Source organism: Carcharhinus amblyrhynchos, chromosome 30, assembly GCF_965287045.1.
Source record: "Carcharhinus amblyrhynchos chromosome 30, sCarAmb.v2.hapA, whole genome shotgun sequence".
Classification (NCBI taxonomy): domain Eukaryota; kingdom Metazoa; phylum Chordata; class Chondrichthyes; order Carcharhiniformes; family Carcharhinidae; genus Carcharhinus; species Carcharhinus amblyrhynchos.
In genome coordinates, this window is record NC_137353.1 from 6,818,797 (window position 1) to 6,836,963 (window position 18,167).

Genomic DNA, 18,167 nt, shown 5'->3' on the forward strand with positions numbered 1-18,167 from the left:
TCCGCCTGTGCTGCCACTTTTAAAAGATTTGTGGACCGGTACTCCCAGATCTCTCTGTGCGTCTATGTTCCTGATCTGCCATTTTATAGCTCCCACCTGAAATGGATCTACCAAAATGCATCACCTTGTATTTGTCCAGATTAAATTCCATCTGCCATTTCCCCGCCCAATTTTACAGCCTATATTCTGCTGTATGCTCTGACAATCATCATTATGCACTACTCCACCAATCTTAGTATCATCTGCAAATTTGCAGATCAGAGCAGCTATGTTTTCTTCAAAATCATTTATATATATTGCAAACATTTAACAGGGGACTGGAGTCGAGGGTAGCCGCTTCAGTGAGGGAGGGGGGGAGAATGGGCGAGTGAGGGAGGGGGGGAGAATGGGCGAGTGAGGGAGGGGGGGAGAATGGGCGAGTGAGGGAGGGGGGGAGAATGGGCGAGTGAGGGAGGGGGGGAGAATGGGCGAGTGAGGGAGGGGGGGAGAATGGGCGAGTGAGGGAGGGGGGGAGAATGGGCGAGTGAGGGAGGGGGGGAGAATGGGCGAGTGAGGGAGGGGGGGAGAATGGGCGAGTGAGGGAGGGGGGGAGAATGGGCGAGTGAGGGAGGGGGGGAGAATGGGCGAGTGAGGGAGGGGGGGAGAATGGGTGAGGGAGGGAGGGGGGAGAATGGGTGAGGGAGGGAGGGGGGAGAATGGGTGAGTGAGGGAGGGGGGGAGAATGGGTGAGTGAGGGAGGGGGGGAGAATGGGTGAGTGAGGGAGGGGGGGAATGGGTGAGTGAGGGAGGGGGGGAGAATGGGCGAGGGAGGGAGGGGGGAGAATGGGCGAGTGAGGGAGGGGGGGAGAATGGGTGAGTGAGGGAGGGGGGGAGAATGGGTGAGTGAGGGAGGGGGGGAGAATGGGTGAGTGAGGGAGGGGGGAATGGGTGAGTGAGGGAGGGGGGAATGGGTGAGTGAGGGAGGGGGGGAGAATGGGTGAGGGAGGGAGGGGGGGAATGGGTGAGTGAGGGAGGGGGGGAGAATGGGTGAGGGAGGGAGGGGGGAGAATGGGTGAGGGAGGGAGGGGGGAGAATGGGTGAGGGAGGGAGGGGGGAGAATGGGTGAGGGAGGGAGGGGGAGAATGGGTGAGGGAGGGAGGGGGGAGAATGGGTGAGGGAGGGAGGGGGGAGAATGGGTGAGGGAGGGAGGGGGAGAATGGGTGAGGGAGGGAGGGGGGGAATGGGTGAGGGAGGGAGGGGGGGAATGGGTGAGGGAGGGAGGGGGGAATGGGTGAGTGAGGGAGGGGGGGAGAATGGGTGAGTGAGGGAGGGGGGGAGAATGGGTGAGTGAGGGGGGGGGGGAATGGGTGAGTGAGGGAGGGGGGGGGAATGGGTGAGTGAGGGAGGGGGGGGGAATGGGTGAGTGAGGGAGAGGGGGGAGAATGGGTGAGTGAGGGAGGGGGGGAGAATGGGTGAGTGAGGAAGGGGGGAGAATGGGTGAGTGAGGGAGGGGGGGAGAATGGGTGAGTGAGGGAGGGGGGGGGAATGGGTGAGTGAGGGAGGGGGGGGGAATGGGTGAGTGAGGGAGGGGGGGGGAATGGGTGAGTGAGGGAGGGGGGAGAATGGGTGAGTGAGGGGGGGGGGAGAATGGGTGAGTGAGGGAGGGGGGGGAATGGGTGAGTGAGGGAGGGGGGGAGAATGGGTGAGTGAGGGGAGTCACCTCTCAGGTCGATTGGCGGGGGGAAGGAGGGAAAGCGACGGACCCGAGGCCCTCTCGCTGCCCACTTACCTGGTAGCCACTCTGTAGATGGCGGCTCCAGTGGCGCAGATGCCAAGGCCCAGGCCACCGGCCAGGGCGCTGGGGAAGGCGCCGAACGCGCTCTGCACCGCCTCCATTACCAGGGCTCACACTCACCCAGGAGCCCGCGCCGCCACCGCGCATGCGCCAACTACTGCTCAGCCACCGCGCCTGCGCCAACTACCGCACCGCCACTGCGCCTGCGCCTGCCACCACTCCGTCATCGCGCGTGCGTCAGCCGCGCCGCGGCCCCGCCCACTCCACCACCCTCCTGTCAATCAAAGGCTCCTGTGTCCTCACTGTCCGCAGTTAACATTTTAGGTCCTTCTACAGAGCTGAGGAGGGATAGGGATGTACTGATTAAACAGTTGGAAAGGGGGTGCAGGAGGTAGGCAGCACAGTGGTTAGCATTGCTGCTTCATAGAGCCAGGGACTGGGGTTCGATTCCCAGCGTCGGTAACTGTGTGGTGACTGCACGTTCTCCCCGTGTCCGCGTGGGTTTCCCCCACTAGCTGAAAGTCGTGCTGGTTAGGTGCCTAATCCAAAGGATGTCATCGCTGACCATCCAGTGCTGCCTCGGTCCTGCCCTAGAATGTTAACTTTGATTTTATGAGACCAAGGTCTGGAGTGGGTCTTGAACCTAGAACTTCGTGGGCCAGAGATGTTTATGTTACCAACTGAGACCGAGCTGACACTTATTTATTTTATTCCATTATGCACCAGCGCCTTTAATAAAACAGTCCAAGGCGCTTCAGAGCAGCGTTTATAAAGCAAAATTAGATACCAAGCTACATAAGGGGATATCAGTGCAGGTGGCCAAACACTTGGTTGAGAGCTAATGCCTTAAAAGAGGAGGAAAGTAGGACAAACAGGTCGAGGAGGGAATTGCAGAGCTTACGACTGAGGCAGCTAATGGCAAGGCTCACAAATACTGGAACAACAAATATAGGAAATGCTAAAGCATTGATAGGTTCTTGATTAATAAGGGGATCAGTTGCTATGGGGAAAAGACAGGAGAATGTGGATGAGAAAAATATCAGCCATGATTGAATGGTGGAGCAGACCCAATGGGCTGAGTGCTCCTATGTCTTATGGTCTCATGACTCTGTCTACACTTCCCACTGCCTCGGAAAAGCAGCCAGCATAACTAAGGACCCCACACACCCGGGACATACTCTCTTCCACCTTTTTTTTGTTTTTATTCCTGTTCAATCAAATCAAGTCCAGTTCAGAGTCTGAGACATTCCCGATCCAAGCTGATAGGGCTCTCACCTCCTGAGATCTACATGATCCAAGCTAATTGGAGTAGACATAGCTCCTCCTCCAAAACTTGATCTCATTTGCATCTTAGCCAATTTTAAACATTGCTTCCAATGAAGCTAAAATGTAATCTAACGACTTTAACCAAGTACAGCATGTCAATACTACATTAGATCTTAGCCAAAAGGCTGAGAAGCAATCTGATGGAAAAAAGATACAAAAGTCTGAGGTCACATACCAACTGACTCAAGAACCCCTTCTTCCCCACTGCCATCAGACATTTGAATGGAACCTACCTTATTTAAGCTGATCTTTCTTTACTCCCTAGCTATGGCTGTAACACTACATTCTGCACTCCCTCCTTTCCTTCTCTATGAACGGTATGCTTTGTCTGTATAGTTTGCAAGAAACAACACTTTACACTGCATACTAATACATGTGACAATAATAAATCAAATCAAATCGAAGACAGCAGAATTGGATAAGCATAGATATCTCGGAGTTGTGGAGCCAGAGCAGATTATAGAGATAGAGGCCCAAGGGATTTGAAAATGAGGATGAGAATTCTAAAATCAAGACATTACTTAACCAGGAGTCAGTGTGGGTCATGAGCAGTGGGGCGGATGAGTGGAAGGGACCGGATACAATTTTTTTATGATCTCAAGTTATGGGGGATAGAACATGGTAGGAAAGGAATGTGCTAGTCTAGTTAATTCTAGAGGTAACAAAGGCTTGGTTAAGGGGTTATACAACAGATGAGCTGAGGTAGGGCAGAGTAGGATGATGCTACAGAGATGGAAATAGTCCAAGTAATGATTGATTTGTAGTCAGAAACTTACTTGGCGTCGTTCATGACACCAAGGTTGTGAAAAGTCTGGTTCAACCTCAGACAGTTGCCATGACAGAGATGGAGTTAGTCGAGACCAAAGGCAGTAGGTTCGGTCTTTCCAATATTTAGTTGAAGGAAATTTTGCCCAAGTCACTGCTGGATGTCAGAAAAGCAGCCTTAAAATTGAGTGACAGTGGAGAGGTTCGGGGGGTGTGCGTGCGTGGGGTCGAGGAAACTTGCAGTGAGTGTCAGAGTGTCCAGGTGGAAACTGATGCTGCGTTTTCAGATGATATCACTGAGGGGCAGCATGTTGATGTGAAATTGGAGGGATCCAAGGATCCTGCAAGGAAACAGTGCAGAAAGAGACCATTCGGCCTATCACAATCCCACTCAGCCTAGTAACCATATTACCTGCTAAATCCCCTGATACTAGAAACAATTTAGCATGACCAGTCAACCTAATCTGCACATCTTTGGACTGTGGGAGGAAAGCGGAACACCCAGAGGAAACCCGCACAGACACAGGGAGAATGTGCAAATTCCACATAGACAGTGATCCAAGGGCAGAATCGAGCCCGGGTCCCTGGTGCTGAGGCAGCAGAGCTAACCACTGTACCACCGTGCTGCCCCAAGATGGATCCTGGGGGACACCAGAAATAACTTTGCAAGAGCAGGAACAGAAGCCATTGCAAGTGATTCTCTTGCCAAAACTGGGCAAAAAGAGATCGAATCAGGTGAGAGCAGTCCCATATAACTGGACGAAAATGAAGAGGCAAAAGCAAAATATTGCAGATGCTGGAATCTCAAACAAAAACAGAAAATGTTGGAAAATCTCAGCTGGTCTGACAGCATCTATGGAGAGAGAATAGAGCCAGCATTTCAAGACAGGATGACTCGATGAACAGTCATCCAGACTCAAAACATTGTCTCTGTTTGTTTTAATATTCATTCATGGGACATGGACGTCACCGGCTGGGCCAGCATTTATTGTCCATCTCTAATTGCCCTTGAACTGAGTGGCTTGCTAGGCCATTTCAGAGGGCAGTTGAGAGTCAACCACATTGCTGTGGCTCTGGAGTCACATGTAGGCCAGACCGGGTAAGGACAACAGATTTCCTTCCCTAAAGGACCTTAGTGAACCAGATGGGTTTTTCCAACAACCGACAATGGTTTTATGGTCATCAGTAGATTCTTAATTCCAGATTTCTATTGAATTCAAATTTCACCATCTGCCATGGTGGGATTTGAACCTGGGTCCCTAATAACTTTAAGAACATCCCCGAGAACATCCATTCTCTCTCCATAGATGCTGTCAGACCTGCTGAGATTTTCCAGCATTTTCTGTGGTTGAAAGTGAAGAGTCGTTGGAACTGGTTAGTTTTGTTAATCACATTGAAAGCCTCAGTTATATCAGTCATATCAGATTTAATTTGTGACTTTGGGAGGTGATTTGATGACCAAATGGTTATGAAAGCACTGTGGCAAGATGGACACCTGATTGAAGTTTCAGGAAAGATGGACGTGAATATGCAACAGCATATTCCGGGAGTTTAGAGAGGAAAGTGAGTTTAAAGATAGGGCCAATAGTTTGCCTTTAAGGAGAGGTGTAATGACAGTAGGTTTGCAGGAGAGAGGAATAGTGCCCGAGGAGAGAGAATTATTAACAATGTCAGAGAGCTTTCTGAGGATGTTTGATCCGGTGGGCTAGAGCAAGGGAGAGAAATGGCTGAAGAAGCTGGTTAGAAGATCTCAATCTTATCGACAAAGTCCATGAGTTCTTCGCACTTGTTTTTGAAGGAAGGAGGATGGAAGGAGGGGGCTTAGCAAGATAGTTTGCAGTAAAAGAAGCTGGGGTGACTTTGCATTCCAAGAGGTCTTGGAATAGTGAGAAGTTTTAGCAGGAAGTGGTAGCATCCTCAGTGGCCCAGCCACATCTGGTGGTGGGACGGCTAAACAATTTGTCCCTGATATCATTTCAAACTGTGTCCCTTGAGAGGCTGAAGCAGACATAAGGCTCATGGAGCAGCCATCCGGATGTAATTTTTCCAGCATCCCCTGCTTCCAGGGCCATAATCGCAAGGCCGGGAATAATTAACTCGACATTCCAGTAAGTGACAATATACGGAATAGCTCCCTAGGATAGATGACAGCAACAGTTAGCACTGATTCATTCAAATGCTATAGTCATAGAGGTTTACATCATGGAAACAGGCCCTTCGGCCCAACTTGTCCATGTCGCCCTTTTTTTTAAAACCCCTGGCTAATCCCAATTGCCCACATTTGGCCATACCCCTCGATACCCATCTTACCCATGTAACTAACTAAAAGTTTTCTAGACACTCACCACCCTCTGTGTGAAAAACTTGCCTCTCTGGACACATTTGTATCTCTCCCCTCTCACCGTAAACCTATGCCCTCTAGTTTTAAACTCCCTTACCCTTGGGAAAAGATATTGACTGTCTAGCTGATCTGTGCCCCCCATTATTTTATAGACATCTATAAGATCACCCCTCAGCCTTCTAAGCTCCAGAGAAAAAAGTCCCAGTCTATCCAGCCTCTCCTTATAACTCAAACCATCAAGTCCCGGTAGCATCCTTGTAAATCTTTTGTGCACTCTTTCTAATTTAATAATAACCTTTCAATAACAGGGTGACCAGAATTGCACACAGTGTTCCAAGTGTGGCCTTACCAATGTCTTGCACAACTCCAACAAGACATCCCAACTCCTGTATTCAATGTTCTCACCGATGAAAGCAAGCATGCCGAATGCTGCCTTCACAACTCTGTCCACCTGTGACTCCATTTTCGAGGAGCTATGAACCTGTACCCCTAGATCTCTTTATTCTGTAACTCTCCCCAACATCCTCCCATTAACTGAGTAAGGCCTGCCCTGGTTCAGTCTATCAAAATGCATCAGGTCACATTTGTCTAATTAGATAGACTTATTTCAGGAAGTGTCATTTTGTGGGAGAATACATATTTGAGACACATCTTTGGGTAAGAATACTAAGCTGAACAGGAACAGATGACTTAGGACATGTGGTTCCCAAAGCTCTGCACCACTTGAGTTTTCCTCGTGTCAAATCTGGGTCTATTGTGGACTAATTGATTGCTATGAATAGTCAACAATGTTATTGCTGTTGTTCATATGACTACCAGGATGGCAGAAGGATTACTCGATGAACCATGGTCTGTCATTGCCTAAAAATATCTATGTTCCTATTAGAAGCAAACTAAATTATTCTATACAATAATACAATTCTGAAATGTGCAAGCTGTCACATTGTAAGGATGAAAGAAGTGTCATAATGACAGACAGTTTATAAAAATAGCTGAGATTCAAAAATACTTGAGCAATTTTGGGTGGCACGGTGACACAGTGGTTAGCACTGCTGCCTCACAGCACCAGGAACCCCGGTTCAAATCCGGCCTTGGGTCTGTGTGGAGTCTGCACGTTCTCCCCATGTCTGCGTGGGTTTCCTCCAGTTTCCTCCCACAGTCCAAGGATGTGCAGGTTAGATTGATTGGCCATGCTAAATTGACCCTAGTGTAAGGGAGATTAGCAGGGTAAACATGTGGGGTTTTGGGATAGGGTCTGGGTGGGATTGTGGTCAGTACAGACTCGATGGGCCAAGTGGCCTCCTTCTGTACAGTAGGGGTTCAATCAAAATGAAATCAATCCGTATTTGGAAGACCTTTGCATTCCCAACCATCAAGTATGATTGTAAATACAATCTTATCAATATACAAGTACAATCATAGATAACACATGCTCAATAAACCATCTGGATGAATGCACTGGAGATGTAAAAGGCTTGCATTAGGAAGAACACAGATTCAGCACAGACTTAACTCAAATTCTGCCTAATCTCAGGAAATACCAACATGGAAAAAAAGTTAGGTAGGTGGGTAAAGGGCAATATGGGAGATGAATTATAGGAGAGGTGATGACCTAATGGTATCATCGCTAGACTATTAATGCAGAAACTCAGCCAAAGCTGTGGGGTTTGAATCCCACCACGGCAGAGGGTGGAATTCGAATTCAATAAAAAATATCTGGAATTAGGAATTTACTGATGATCATGAAACCATCGTCTATTGTCTGCTTCATTAAGCCTTTTAGGGAAGGAAATCTGTTGTCCTTACCCAGTCTGGCCTGTATGTGAGTCCAGAGCTACAGCAATGTGGTTGATTCTAAACTGCCCTCTCAACAAGGGCAACTAGGGATAGGCAATAAAGGATGGCTAACCAGCAACGTCCATGTAACATCAATCAATAAAAAAAACAGACGCAGGGAATGAGGAAGAAACTAATATTCTGGGTTCGATTCCTGCCACGGCAGATGGTGGAATTTGAGTTCAATAAAAAATATCTGGAATTAAGACTCTAGTGTTGACCATGAAACCATTGTTGGAAAAACCCATCTGGTTCACTAATGTCCGTTAGGAAAGGGCGGCACCGTAGCATAGTGGTTAGCACTGCTGCTTCACAGCTCCAGGGTCCTGGGTTCAATTCCCGGCTCAGGTCACTGTCTGTGTGGAGTTTGCACATTTTCCTCGTGTCTGCGTGGGTTTCCTCCGGGTACTCCAGTTTCCTCCCACAGTCCAAAGATGTGCGGGTTAGGTTGATTGACCATGCTAAAAATGGCCCCTTAGTGTCCTGAAATGCTTAGCTTAGAGGGATTAGCAGGTAAAATATGTAGGTAGGGCCTGGGTGGGATTGTGGTCGGTGCCGACTCGATGGGCCGAATGGCCTCTTTCTGCACTGTAGGGTTCTATGATTCTAAATCCGCCAGCCTTCCCTGGTCTGGCCTACATGTGAGTCCAGAACCACAGCAAATGTGGTTGACTCTCAACTGCCCTCCAAGGACAACTAGGGATGGGCAATAAATGCTGGCCCAGCCAGCAACAACCGTGTCCCCTGAATGAATGATAAAAGATGAGTACGTGGAGGATTAACACCAACACGTATTGGTTGGGCTAAACAGCCAGTGTTGTAGGTTCACAGACTGACCAATGAGATACTGAGCCAAGAATTAGGAAGTTGCTGGCTCAGTAACAGGCAAGATGCCAAGCAAATCTGAAACCAACAAGACAGTGCACCGTGAGAATACACAAATCCCCGGCACTCAGATGAATGCTAAACAGTCCTGTGAAAGAAGCTTTATTTGAAGGACTAGAACTGCTGCTTGTTAACGGGGAGATTGCAAGGTGAGAAGGCAGTGGTTCGATGGCAGAACAGAAAGCAAAGAAGAAACCAGGGAGCCAAATAAAGAGAGAGTTTTAAAAAAAACAATCGACTAAACGAGGAAAGTGACCCAGGAAACAGGACTAAAGATTAAAATCAGGGCGAGCAGTACATTCAGCAGCTTGCCTGTGAACCAGTTTTACAAAGGAGATTGATTTAAACTAACACAGTGCTTGTTTCCTGGCAACAGACTTTCTACTTGGGTGACTGGCACATAGGCCCACACTAAACCCGAGTACTATTAATCCGAGGCAGGCTGCGTGACCTTGAGTCTGTGAAGTTCCATAACATCGGACAACAATTCCTGCAATAGCCCCAGTTCTTCAATAGTAAATGGCAAAACTAAGGGTGATTTTACCATCGCATCCCGCAGGTCGATGGCCGGGGTGAGACGGAAAGATCCTGAGAGAGTCGAAAAATCAGGTTTGCACCCCATTTCTCACCTCTCACGATCTTACTAGCACCGGATATCCGGTGAGTTCAGCCACATGCCTGAACAGAGCCTGAAGCTGATTGTAATTTTAAATACAATTTATATCTGATTTAAATTACTGAGCCCAGGATATACTTCCCTCTGCAGCCTTGCTGGTGAAGGTTCGCATGAGTGAGGATCACGTATGGTCCCCATCAACGGGGAATCTATCGTGATGGAGGGCATTGAGGCCACCCCGGGAGGGCGGGGGCAGAGGGAGACTGTGCCTGGCACTGCCAGCCTGGCACCCTGGCACTGCCTGCAAGCAGTGACATGGAGGTGGAGCCTGAAGGAGTGGGCCGATCGGTGGGGGGAGTGGAAACACTGTAGTGTCCTGCAACTGACGATGGACGGAGCACAGTGCACGCTCTGCAAATGCAATCAGCCAGTCCGTGTGGGGGGTGGGGGGAGGGAAGCAAGGGCTGGGCATTTGATCAGTCTCTGCAGGGGGATGGGTGATTGGTCCCTGTGTGGGGTTGGCGGGGGGGAAATGAGCCATGGAGCCCCATGACAGCATGGGGAGAGCGATCAGGTGCACAGTCCAGCAGTAGCTACGGGTGGCACTGGCAGACAGATCTTTGTGCTCACAGACCAGAGATCTGAGCAAGCACAATTGCGCCCTCTGCTGCAAGAAGCTGGTTTTTGGTGAGCTTAGGCCCCACCCCTCCTCTGCTGACAGGAAATAGATCTTTTTTTCCCCCACAGGATGAGATAAGATTTGATTTTTTTTTATCTCGCCCCAATAAAAAAAGAAACAGGGCAATTCTCTCCCTTGTTCAGCACTTAGGGGGCTATTTTACCGAAACAACTCTAAGCGTTTGCCATCATCACTCTGTGAAACTAATGGCAACTTCTGATGTCTGCATGTGCAGCTAAACATGGAAATCTAGAAGTTCTGCCCTGTTCCCAAATGGTGTCCTGCTCCTTTGCGGGATATGTTGTTGCAGCTTGTACAGATGTAATTAGCACAGAATGGAATGGTTTGGTGTGAACCTCAACTTTCTATGCACTATTCTCCCTGCATCATTGAAAAGGTGACTTCTCAATGGAACACAACACCAAGTCATAACTACGACTGAATTAATTCCCTGATCCTGAAAAATTTCAGAAAACTGGACTGCCACTTCCTCCATTCCATGATTTAAGACATTCTTAGATATTAAAACAATTTAAAAATATATTCTGAAAGTTTGTTTCTCTACCTTAATCTCACGTCTGTGTCCTAATTTCTAGTCGGAATTCTCCAGTCATCTATGCCGGTGGGATTCTCCAGTCCTGCTGACAGCGCAGTCCTGCCCGCGCGGTTCCAGCCGCTCTGGGTTGATATCAGTGGGAATTCCCATTGACAGTGACGGGACCAGAGAATCCCGCCACTAGCAAACAACGCACCGGCAGGACATGTGTGGCTGGGAGGCCGGAGAATCTTGCCCAATATTTCATTTTCCATAAAAAAAAGTGAATGTTAATGAGTACATTTTAAGTTTTGGTTTCAGAATTCCTCAAACTCATTGGCTGTTTACTCTGTTTGATGATTTCACTATTTCCCCTGATGCCAGCAGCAACCTGATAGAATCCCTACACTGTAGAAGGAGGCCATTCAGCCCATCGAGTCTGCACCAATTCCCGTAACCATTCATATTTTCCCTGCTAATCATCCTGACACTAAGGGTAAATTTAGCATGGATCAATCCACCTAACCCACACATCTTTGGACTGTGGGAGGAAACTGGAGCACCGGAAGGAAACCCACACAGGCACAGGGAGAACGTGCAAACTCCATACAGACAGTGACCCAAGTGGGAATTGAACCCAGGTCTCTGGTGCTGTGAGGCAGCAGTGCTAACCACTGTACCATCATGCTGCTCTGTGGTTCCTGATATATTAGTTGTTCTCTAGTTGTTTGTGGGAAATTTTCTCAACATCAGTGCCACAGATTCTTTTACATCCACCAAACAGGCAGATGAGATCCAGGCTTAACATCTCCATAAAGTGGTTCCTCCAATAGTGCAGTGGTGTCTCGGTGCTGTGTTGGATTATCAGCCTTGCGTTACTTGTGCTCAAGCCCTAGGATTAGACTTGAACCCTGGCAGAAGCAGACCGAGGGCCCGGGGACTGCAGAACACCCTCGACCTGCGCAACTGTGTGCCAGTCTGGGAAATAGTGGCACAGGGTAATTTTTGAGGCATGTATATAGTTTTAAGGTCTGAAATGTTATGACTGTAATTTGTATAGAACTGTAAAAAGGTTTAATTCTGTGCTGTTTGCAATTCAAAGACATGTAGATTTGCAACGGCTTATTTGAGATTTTTATGAATAAAGTATATTTTTGGCAAAAAAAAAATTAGACTTGAACCCAGGGCCTTGTCACTCAGAGGCTGAGTGCTGCTAACTGTGCTGTGGCTGATATGATTTAGGTTCTTGTACATGAAAACATCAGGGAAAACAGGCAGATTGAATTCAGAGGTTTCAATCCCCCCAAACTCAAAGACAGTCTTACTGAGGCACACTTGAAACCTGACCATCACAGAGTTGTAATGGGCAGCATCATTCCTCCTTTTTGTTCCAGCACCTTAGCGATTCGAACCTCACCAGCTCTGCTGACAGGTGCGTGCTGCTTTCTGAGGAGCATTGTTTAGACTGAGTGCCGGAAGGGGTTATTTTCTGAATTACAAACCTTTGCACAACGCATTGCTGCACTTTGCAAATTTCACGCTAGACTTGAATCGCAGAATCCCTGCAGAAGGAGGCCTACAGCTCAGTTTTGCAATCTTTCAGCATTGAAATAATATGTTAGTTCTTCGTGTCAAAACTGAATTTTACATTTGCCCATACTATATTCCATTGCCAAATCTTTGCCCACTCTAACCATGTCCCTTTGTAGCCTCTTAAAATGTTTTCTTTAAATTGTACCAACTCTCCAACAAAGCACCTTATCCAGCCTCCCCCTCCCCCAGCCTTTTCCCCATAACCCCACTCATGTACCCTGCTAATCCCCCTCACCTGTACATCTTTGGACACTAGGGGACAATTTAGCATGGCCAATCCACCTAACCTGCACATCTTTGGACTGCGGGAGGGAACAATCTGGAATTAAGAATCTACTGATGGCCATGAAACCATTACCGATTGTTGGAAAAATCCATCTGGTTCACTAAAATCCTTCAGGGAAAGAAATCTACCACACTTGCCTGGTCTTGCCTAAGACTCCAGAGCCACAGCAATGTTGTTGACTCAATTGTCCTCAGGTAATTAAGAATGGGCAATAAATGCTAGCCAGTCAGCGACACTCATATTCCACAAATTAAGGAAAAAACCGGAGCACCTGGAGGAAACCCACTCAGACACGGGGAGAATGTACAAACTCCACACAGACAGTGACCTGAGGCTGGCAAGGCCAAACTCCCTCCTGCAAATATTTAAGCACATTATGATTGCCCTTCAACTGAATAATTCCAGGAGAGCTACAAGTACGCCTGTGAATCAACTTCCATGTGGGAGTTTAAAGTCAAACAGCTACATTTCCAGTCTTGGCCAGCAGATGGAAGTAGTCCGTGCATTTTCCCTCCAGGAGATGCGATGTGAGTGAGCAATTTACTCCTCATTCACATCTGTAAACCTCCAAATGGCCAGGTAAACTGGAGTGACCTGAAACCGGAATGTGTGTCCAACAATCCAAATGGGAAAAAGGAACTGGGATAAAGAGAGGGAATGGTGAACAAAGCAGTGTAAGAAGTCTCACAACACCAGGTTAAAGTCCAACAGGTTTATCTGACAGCACGAGCTTTCACAGTCTCTGCAAGGTTGTGCTGCCAAATAAACCTGTTGGGCTTTAACCTGGTGTTGTGAGACTTCTTACTGTGTTTACCCCAGTCCAACACCGGCATCTCCACATGAACAAAACAGAGGCATGCACGAGAACGACCGGTCAGAGGCCGAGAAAAATACATGGTCCGGAATTCTCCCATCCCACCTGTTACTGGAATTTTAGCGGGTGGATTGGGTGGCACGGTAGCACAGTGGTTAGCACTGCTGCTTCACAGCTCCAGGGTCCTGGGTTCGATTCCTGGCTTGGGTCACTGTCTGTGTGGAGTTTGCACATTCTCCTTGCGTCTGCGTGGGTTTCCTCCCACCGTCCAAAGATGTGTGGGTTAGGTTGGTTGGCCGTGCTAAGAAATTGCCCCTTAGTATCCAGGGATGCGTAGGTTAGAGGGATTAGCGGGTATAATATGTAGGGATATGGGGGTAGAGCCTGGGTGGGATTGTGTTTGGTGCAGACTCGATGGGCCGAAGGGCCTCTTCCTGCACTGTAGGGTTCTAATGTGAAACCCCATTGACTGTCAGGTGGGAATTTCCAGCTTTTAGACCAGCACAGCCGGAGAATTCCGCCATGAACGATGGAAGAATATTGTAATCAAATCATAGAAACCTGGAATTCTTCTTTCAAATATCAAGACTAAGTTTCATTCAATAAACTTTGAGGACTTTCTTTTTTGCAAATCTTCTGAAATTTAAAAATTGAACTCTGTACTTCTGTGATTCCAAACCATCAGGAACAAATGACTAAAACATGTAATTAATTTCTGTTGTGATTTCTTGATGTGAGACTTGATTTTTTTCTACAGCAGGGATTCTAACTTTTCTGTTGTAGATTACTTTCCGAATTAGCAACTCTTTTATAAATGGAATCAGGATAAAGGTAGCTCATTGTCTTTCAAGGTTGAGGTTAAGGAGTACTGATAGGACACAACGATAAAAACTACGTCAGGAAGACTAAGAAACAATTAAGTAATGCGAACAGACACAATAATGTACACACAATAAACCTGCACATTGTTCTCGAGGTGGTGGGGCAGAGATTGTTGTCCTTGTGGAATGTGTCTTTGCAAAGAAGGTTTTGCAGAGAGATGAGGTGGTTTTTGTCAAGGTTCATCTTGAGCAGCTTTGCGATGCAGGGCTCTGCTCTACGGGCTGTTATGATGTGGGTATGCCGGCGTTGGACTGGCGTAAACACAGTAAAAAGTCTGACAACACCAGGTTTTAGTCCAACCGATTTATTTGATAATACTCACAAGCTTTCGAGGGGACTGCCTCTTCGTCAGGTGAATGGAGAGTTCAGAACTCTCCATTCGCCTGACGAAGAGGCAGTCCCCTCGAAAGCTTGTGAGTATTATCAAATAAATCGGTTGGACTAAAACCTGGTGTTGTCAGACTTTTTACTACGGGCTGTTCCCAGGGACGGGGACTCTGTGCTCTACGGGCTATCCCGAGGGACGGGGACTCTCTGCTCTATGGGTTGTTCCCAGAGACGGGACTCTGTGCTCTACGGACTGTTCCCCAGGACGGGGACTCTGTGCTCTACGGGATGTGCCCAGGGACACAGGACTTTGTGCTCTAGAGGCTGTTCCCATCTCAGGGACTCTGTGCTCTCTGGGCTGTCCCCAAGGACGGGGATTCTGTGCTCTATGGGCTGTTTCCCAGGGATGGGGACTCTGCGCTCTACGGGCTGTTCCCAAGGACGCGGGTCTCTGCACTCTACGGGCTGTTTTCAGGGACACACACTGAGACAAACATCAACTGTTGCTGGAGGGTCAGCAATTCTGTGAAAGATGCTCTTTGGTCTGCCCAAAACTGGCTGATTTTCCAATGCAAGGAGTTGTCCCTGACCCATTGTTGCAGATTGGCACATTTCAAGGCCCAGAACTATGTGCTGAGGGATACTGTAAAACTTGCATTAGACATTTCAACTCTGGGAAAAAGATTCTGAATGTCAAGCCTCTTGATGCCTTTCATAATTTTATAGACATGTGTTGAGGACGCTTTCCTGAGTGGAGAAGGGGATGGCATAGCAGGGGAAACTGGGTAGAAAATTGCTGAGGGTAGGACCATAATGTCTCAACAAATGATGTTGATGGAGCAGAGAGGGGTTTGGAGGTTCAGTGTTGGGAGGCAGGTGGAGAGCATTAAGGCTGGACTGCGGCAAGGGAAAGGTTAACCAAAATAACAAAATTGAAATCTTAGTGGATGAGTTTGCTGAGGAGAATTGGCAAAAGGGCAGGGGGTACTGGAGTGTGGGTAAGGTGGCGGGGTCTCAGAGGGTGTGTGGGTAAGCATGCGGGCTCTCGGGGGTAAGGGGACAGGGTCTTGGGGGAAGTGGAGGGAAGGGAGCAGGTTCTTGGGTGGAGTGTGGGGAAGGGGGCAGGGTCTCGGGGGGAGTGTGGGGAAGGAGGCGTGGCCTTGGGGGGAGAGTGGGGAAAGGGACGGGTCTTGGAGGGAATGTGGGAAGGGGGAGGGGCCTCAGGTGGAGTGTGGGAAAGGGGGTGGGGTCTCAGGGGTAGTGCGGGAAAAGGGGCAAGGCCTCAGGTAATATAAGGAGACCAGAGTGTTGGAGAAATCAAGCCTTTGGGCAATAGCGGATTAGCTTCTGGCTTCAGCAGCAACTGGGTGGGGAAAGTTTTCAAAGTTTATTTATCTGCGTTACAAGTAGACTGACATTAACACTGTAGTGAAGTTACTGTGGAAATCCCCTACTCTCACACTCTGGTTAGGGTACACAGAGGGAGAATTTATCATGGTCAATGCACCTAACCAGCACGTCTTTCAGACTGTGGGAGGAAATTGGAGCACCCAGAAGAAACCCACACAGACACGGGGAGAATGTGCAGACTCCAAGCCAGGAATCGAGCCCGGGTCCCTGACGCTGTGAGGCAGCAGCACTAACCATTGTGCCACCCAAAGATGTGGAAAAATATAACTTTGGTTCCTGGAACAGATGGCGTGAGGGGAGAGGAGAAACGGAGCATCGGGGTTTAACACAAAATCTGCCACTCCATGATTTGTGGAGCAGCTTGAGATTGCAGGTTTAGGGGTTCCAGGAGAGAGGTTTAAAGTGCTCTGGATGTGGAAGGGAAGCAAAGATAGAGTGTTTTGGACCTGGTTTTGAAACGAGGGGTTTTGGTTTGGAAAAAATACTGGAAAATTGGTGTTTTTCTCCAGGGTGGCACAGTGGTTAGTGCTGCTACCTCACAGCACCAGGGACCCAGATTCAATTCCGACCTCGGGTCACTGTCTGTGTGGAGTTTGCACATTCTCCCCGTGTCTGCATGGGTTTCCTTCGGGTGCTCCAGTTTCCTCCCACACTCCAAAGATGTGCGGGTTAGGTTGATTGGCCATGATAAATTGTCCCTTAATGTCATGGGGATTAGGAAGATAAATGTGTGGGGTTTCGGGGATGGGACAGGACTTGGGTGGGATTGTGGTCTGATAGCCAAAGGGCCTCCTTCTGCACTGTAGGGATCCTATGATTCTCTGGACGAAGGAAGGGAGATCTCATAATAAAAAGGCTATGAGGGTGGAATATTAAAAACTATTTTCACTGGGTGGCGACTGGTTAGCGTGGGGTACAGGTTTAGAATTAGACAAGAATAAAACAGGAATGAGATTCCCCCCCACCTCCCAAAATATTGTTATTAGGATAGAGAATGCCACAAGAGGCAATTGAAATAGAACATAAGAACATAAGAAATAGGAGCAGGAGTAGGCCATCTAGCCCTTCGAGCCTGCCCCGCCATTCAATAAGATCATGGCTGATCTGTCGTGTCTCAGTTCCACATTCCCGCCCTCTCCCCATAACCCTTAATCCCCTCGCTTATCAAAAACCCATCAACCCGCGTCTTAAAAATATTTAGCGAGGCAGCCTCCACCACCTCAACGGGCAGAGAATTCCAGAGATTCACCACCCTTTGAGTGAAGAAGTTCCTCCTCAACTCCGTTCTAAACCGCCCCCCCTTTATCTTGAGGCTGTGCCCCCTAGTCCTACTGTCCTTTCTGAGCGGGAAGAGTCTCTCCACCTCTATCCTATCCATCCCATTCATCATCTTATACGTCTCAATGAGATCTCCCCTCATTCTTCTAAACTCTAACGAGTACAAGCCTAGTTTATTCAGCCTCTCCTCATAGCTCAACCCCCTCAACTCCGGAAGGATGTCTAGATAGAGTCTAGATTACAAAGACAGGATACAAGTAAATGACAAGGAAATGCAATTCATAGAATCTACAGTGCAGAAGGAGGCCATTCAGCCCATCGAACCTGCACCAACCACAATCGCATTCAACCCTATCCCCGTAAACCCACATATTTACCCTACTAGTCCCCCTGACACTAAGGGGCAACTTATCACACCAAACAAACTAACTCGCACATCTTTGGAGTGTGGGAGGAAACCAGAGCACCCAGGGGAAACCCACACAGACACGGGGAGAATGTGTTGAGAATGTGACCCGAGACCAAACCCAGGTCCCTGGCACCATGAGGCAGCAATGCTAACCACTGTGTCACCTTGCCGACAATTCAATTCGAGAAGTTAGAATCAGCAGGGGAAGGAGGGTGCCTAAAGGCCCACTTCTGTCATGGAATTTCTACAATTCTACAAAACGGTACTCGGGCATCTTGGGGTTACTTCTTGGAAATAGGGCGAGTCCCTTTAGAGTGGGTGTACACACACTCCTTATCATGCAAACAAACACGCCCGTTATGGGCTTTCAGCTTGATTTTGAATCTCATTATACAGTAATGCTTCCTAGAC

The 18,167-nt window shown here is 48.2% G+C and overlaps 1 protein-coding gene across 6 annotated transcripts in view; it reads right to left on the reverse strand.

The window, feature by feature from the left end:
- The window catches only part of tmem201 (transmembrane protein 201), a 180,026-nt gene extending 178,106 nt beyond the window's left edge, over positions 1 to 1,920 (reverse strand). For 4 of the 6 annotated variants that reach the window (XR_013889684.1, XM_080215487.1, XM_080215486.1 and 1 more), the window contains exon 1: positions 1,769 to 1,920. Coding sequence is in view for 5 of the 6 variants with exons in the window: in XM_080215487.1 (XP_080071613.1) it covers positions 1,769 to 1,875 (107 nt within the window). In the remaining variant the exon portion in view is untranslated. The remainder of the gene's footprint in view (positions 1 to 1,768) is intronic. The other 2 variants (XM_080215489.1, XM_080215490.1) reach the window with 1 other exon arrangement.
- Between the last annotated feature and the right edge of the window lie 16,247 nt (positions 1,921 to 18,167).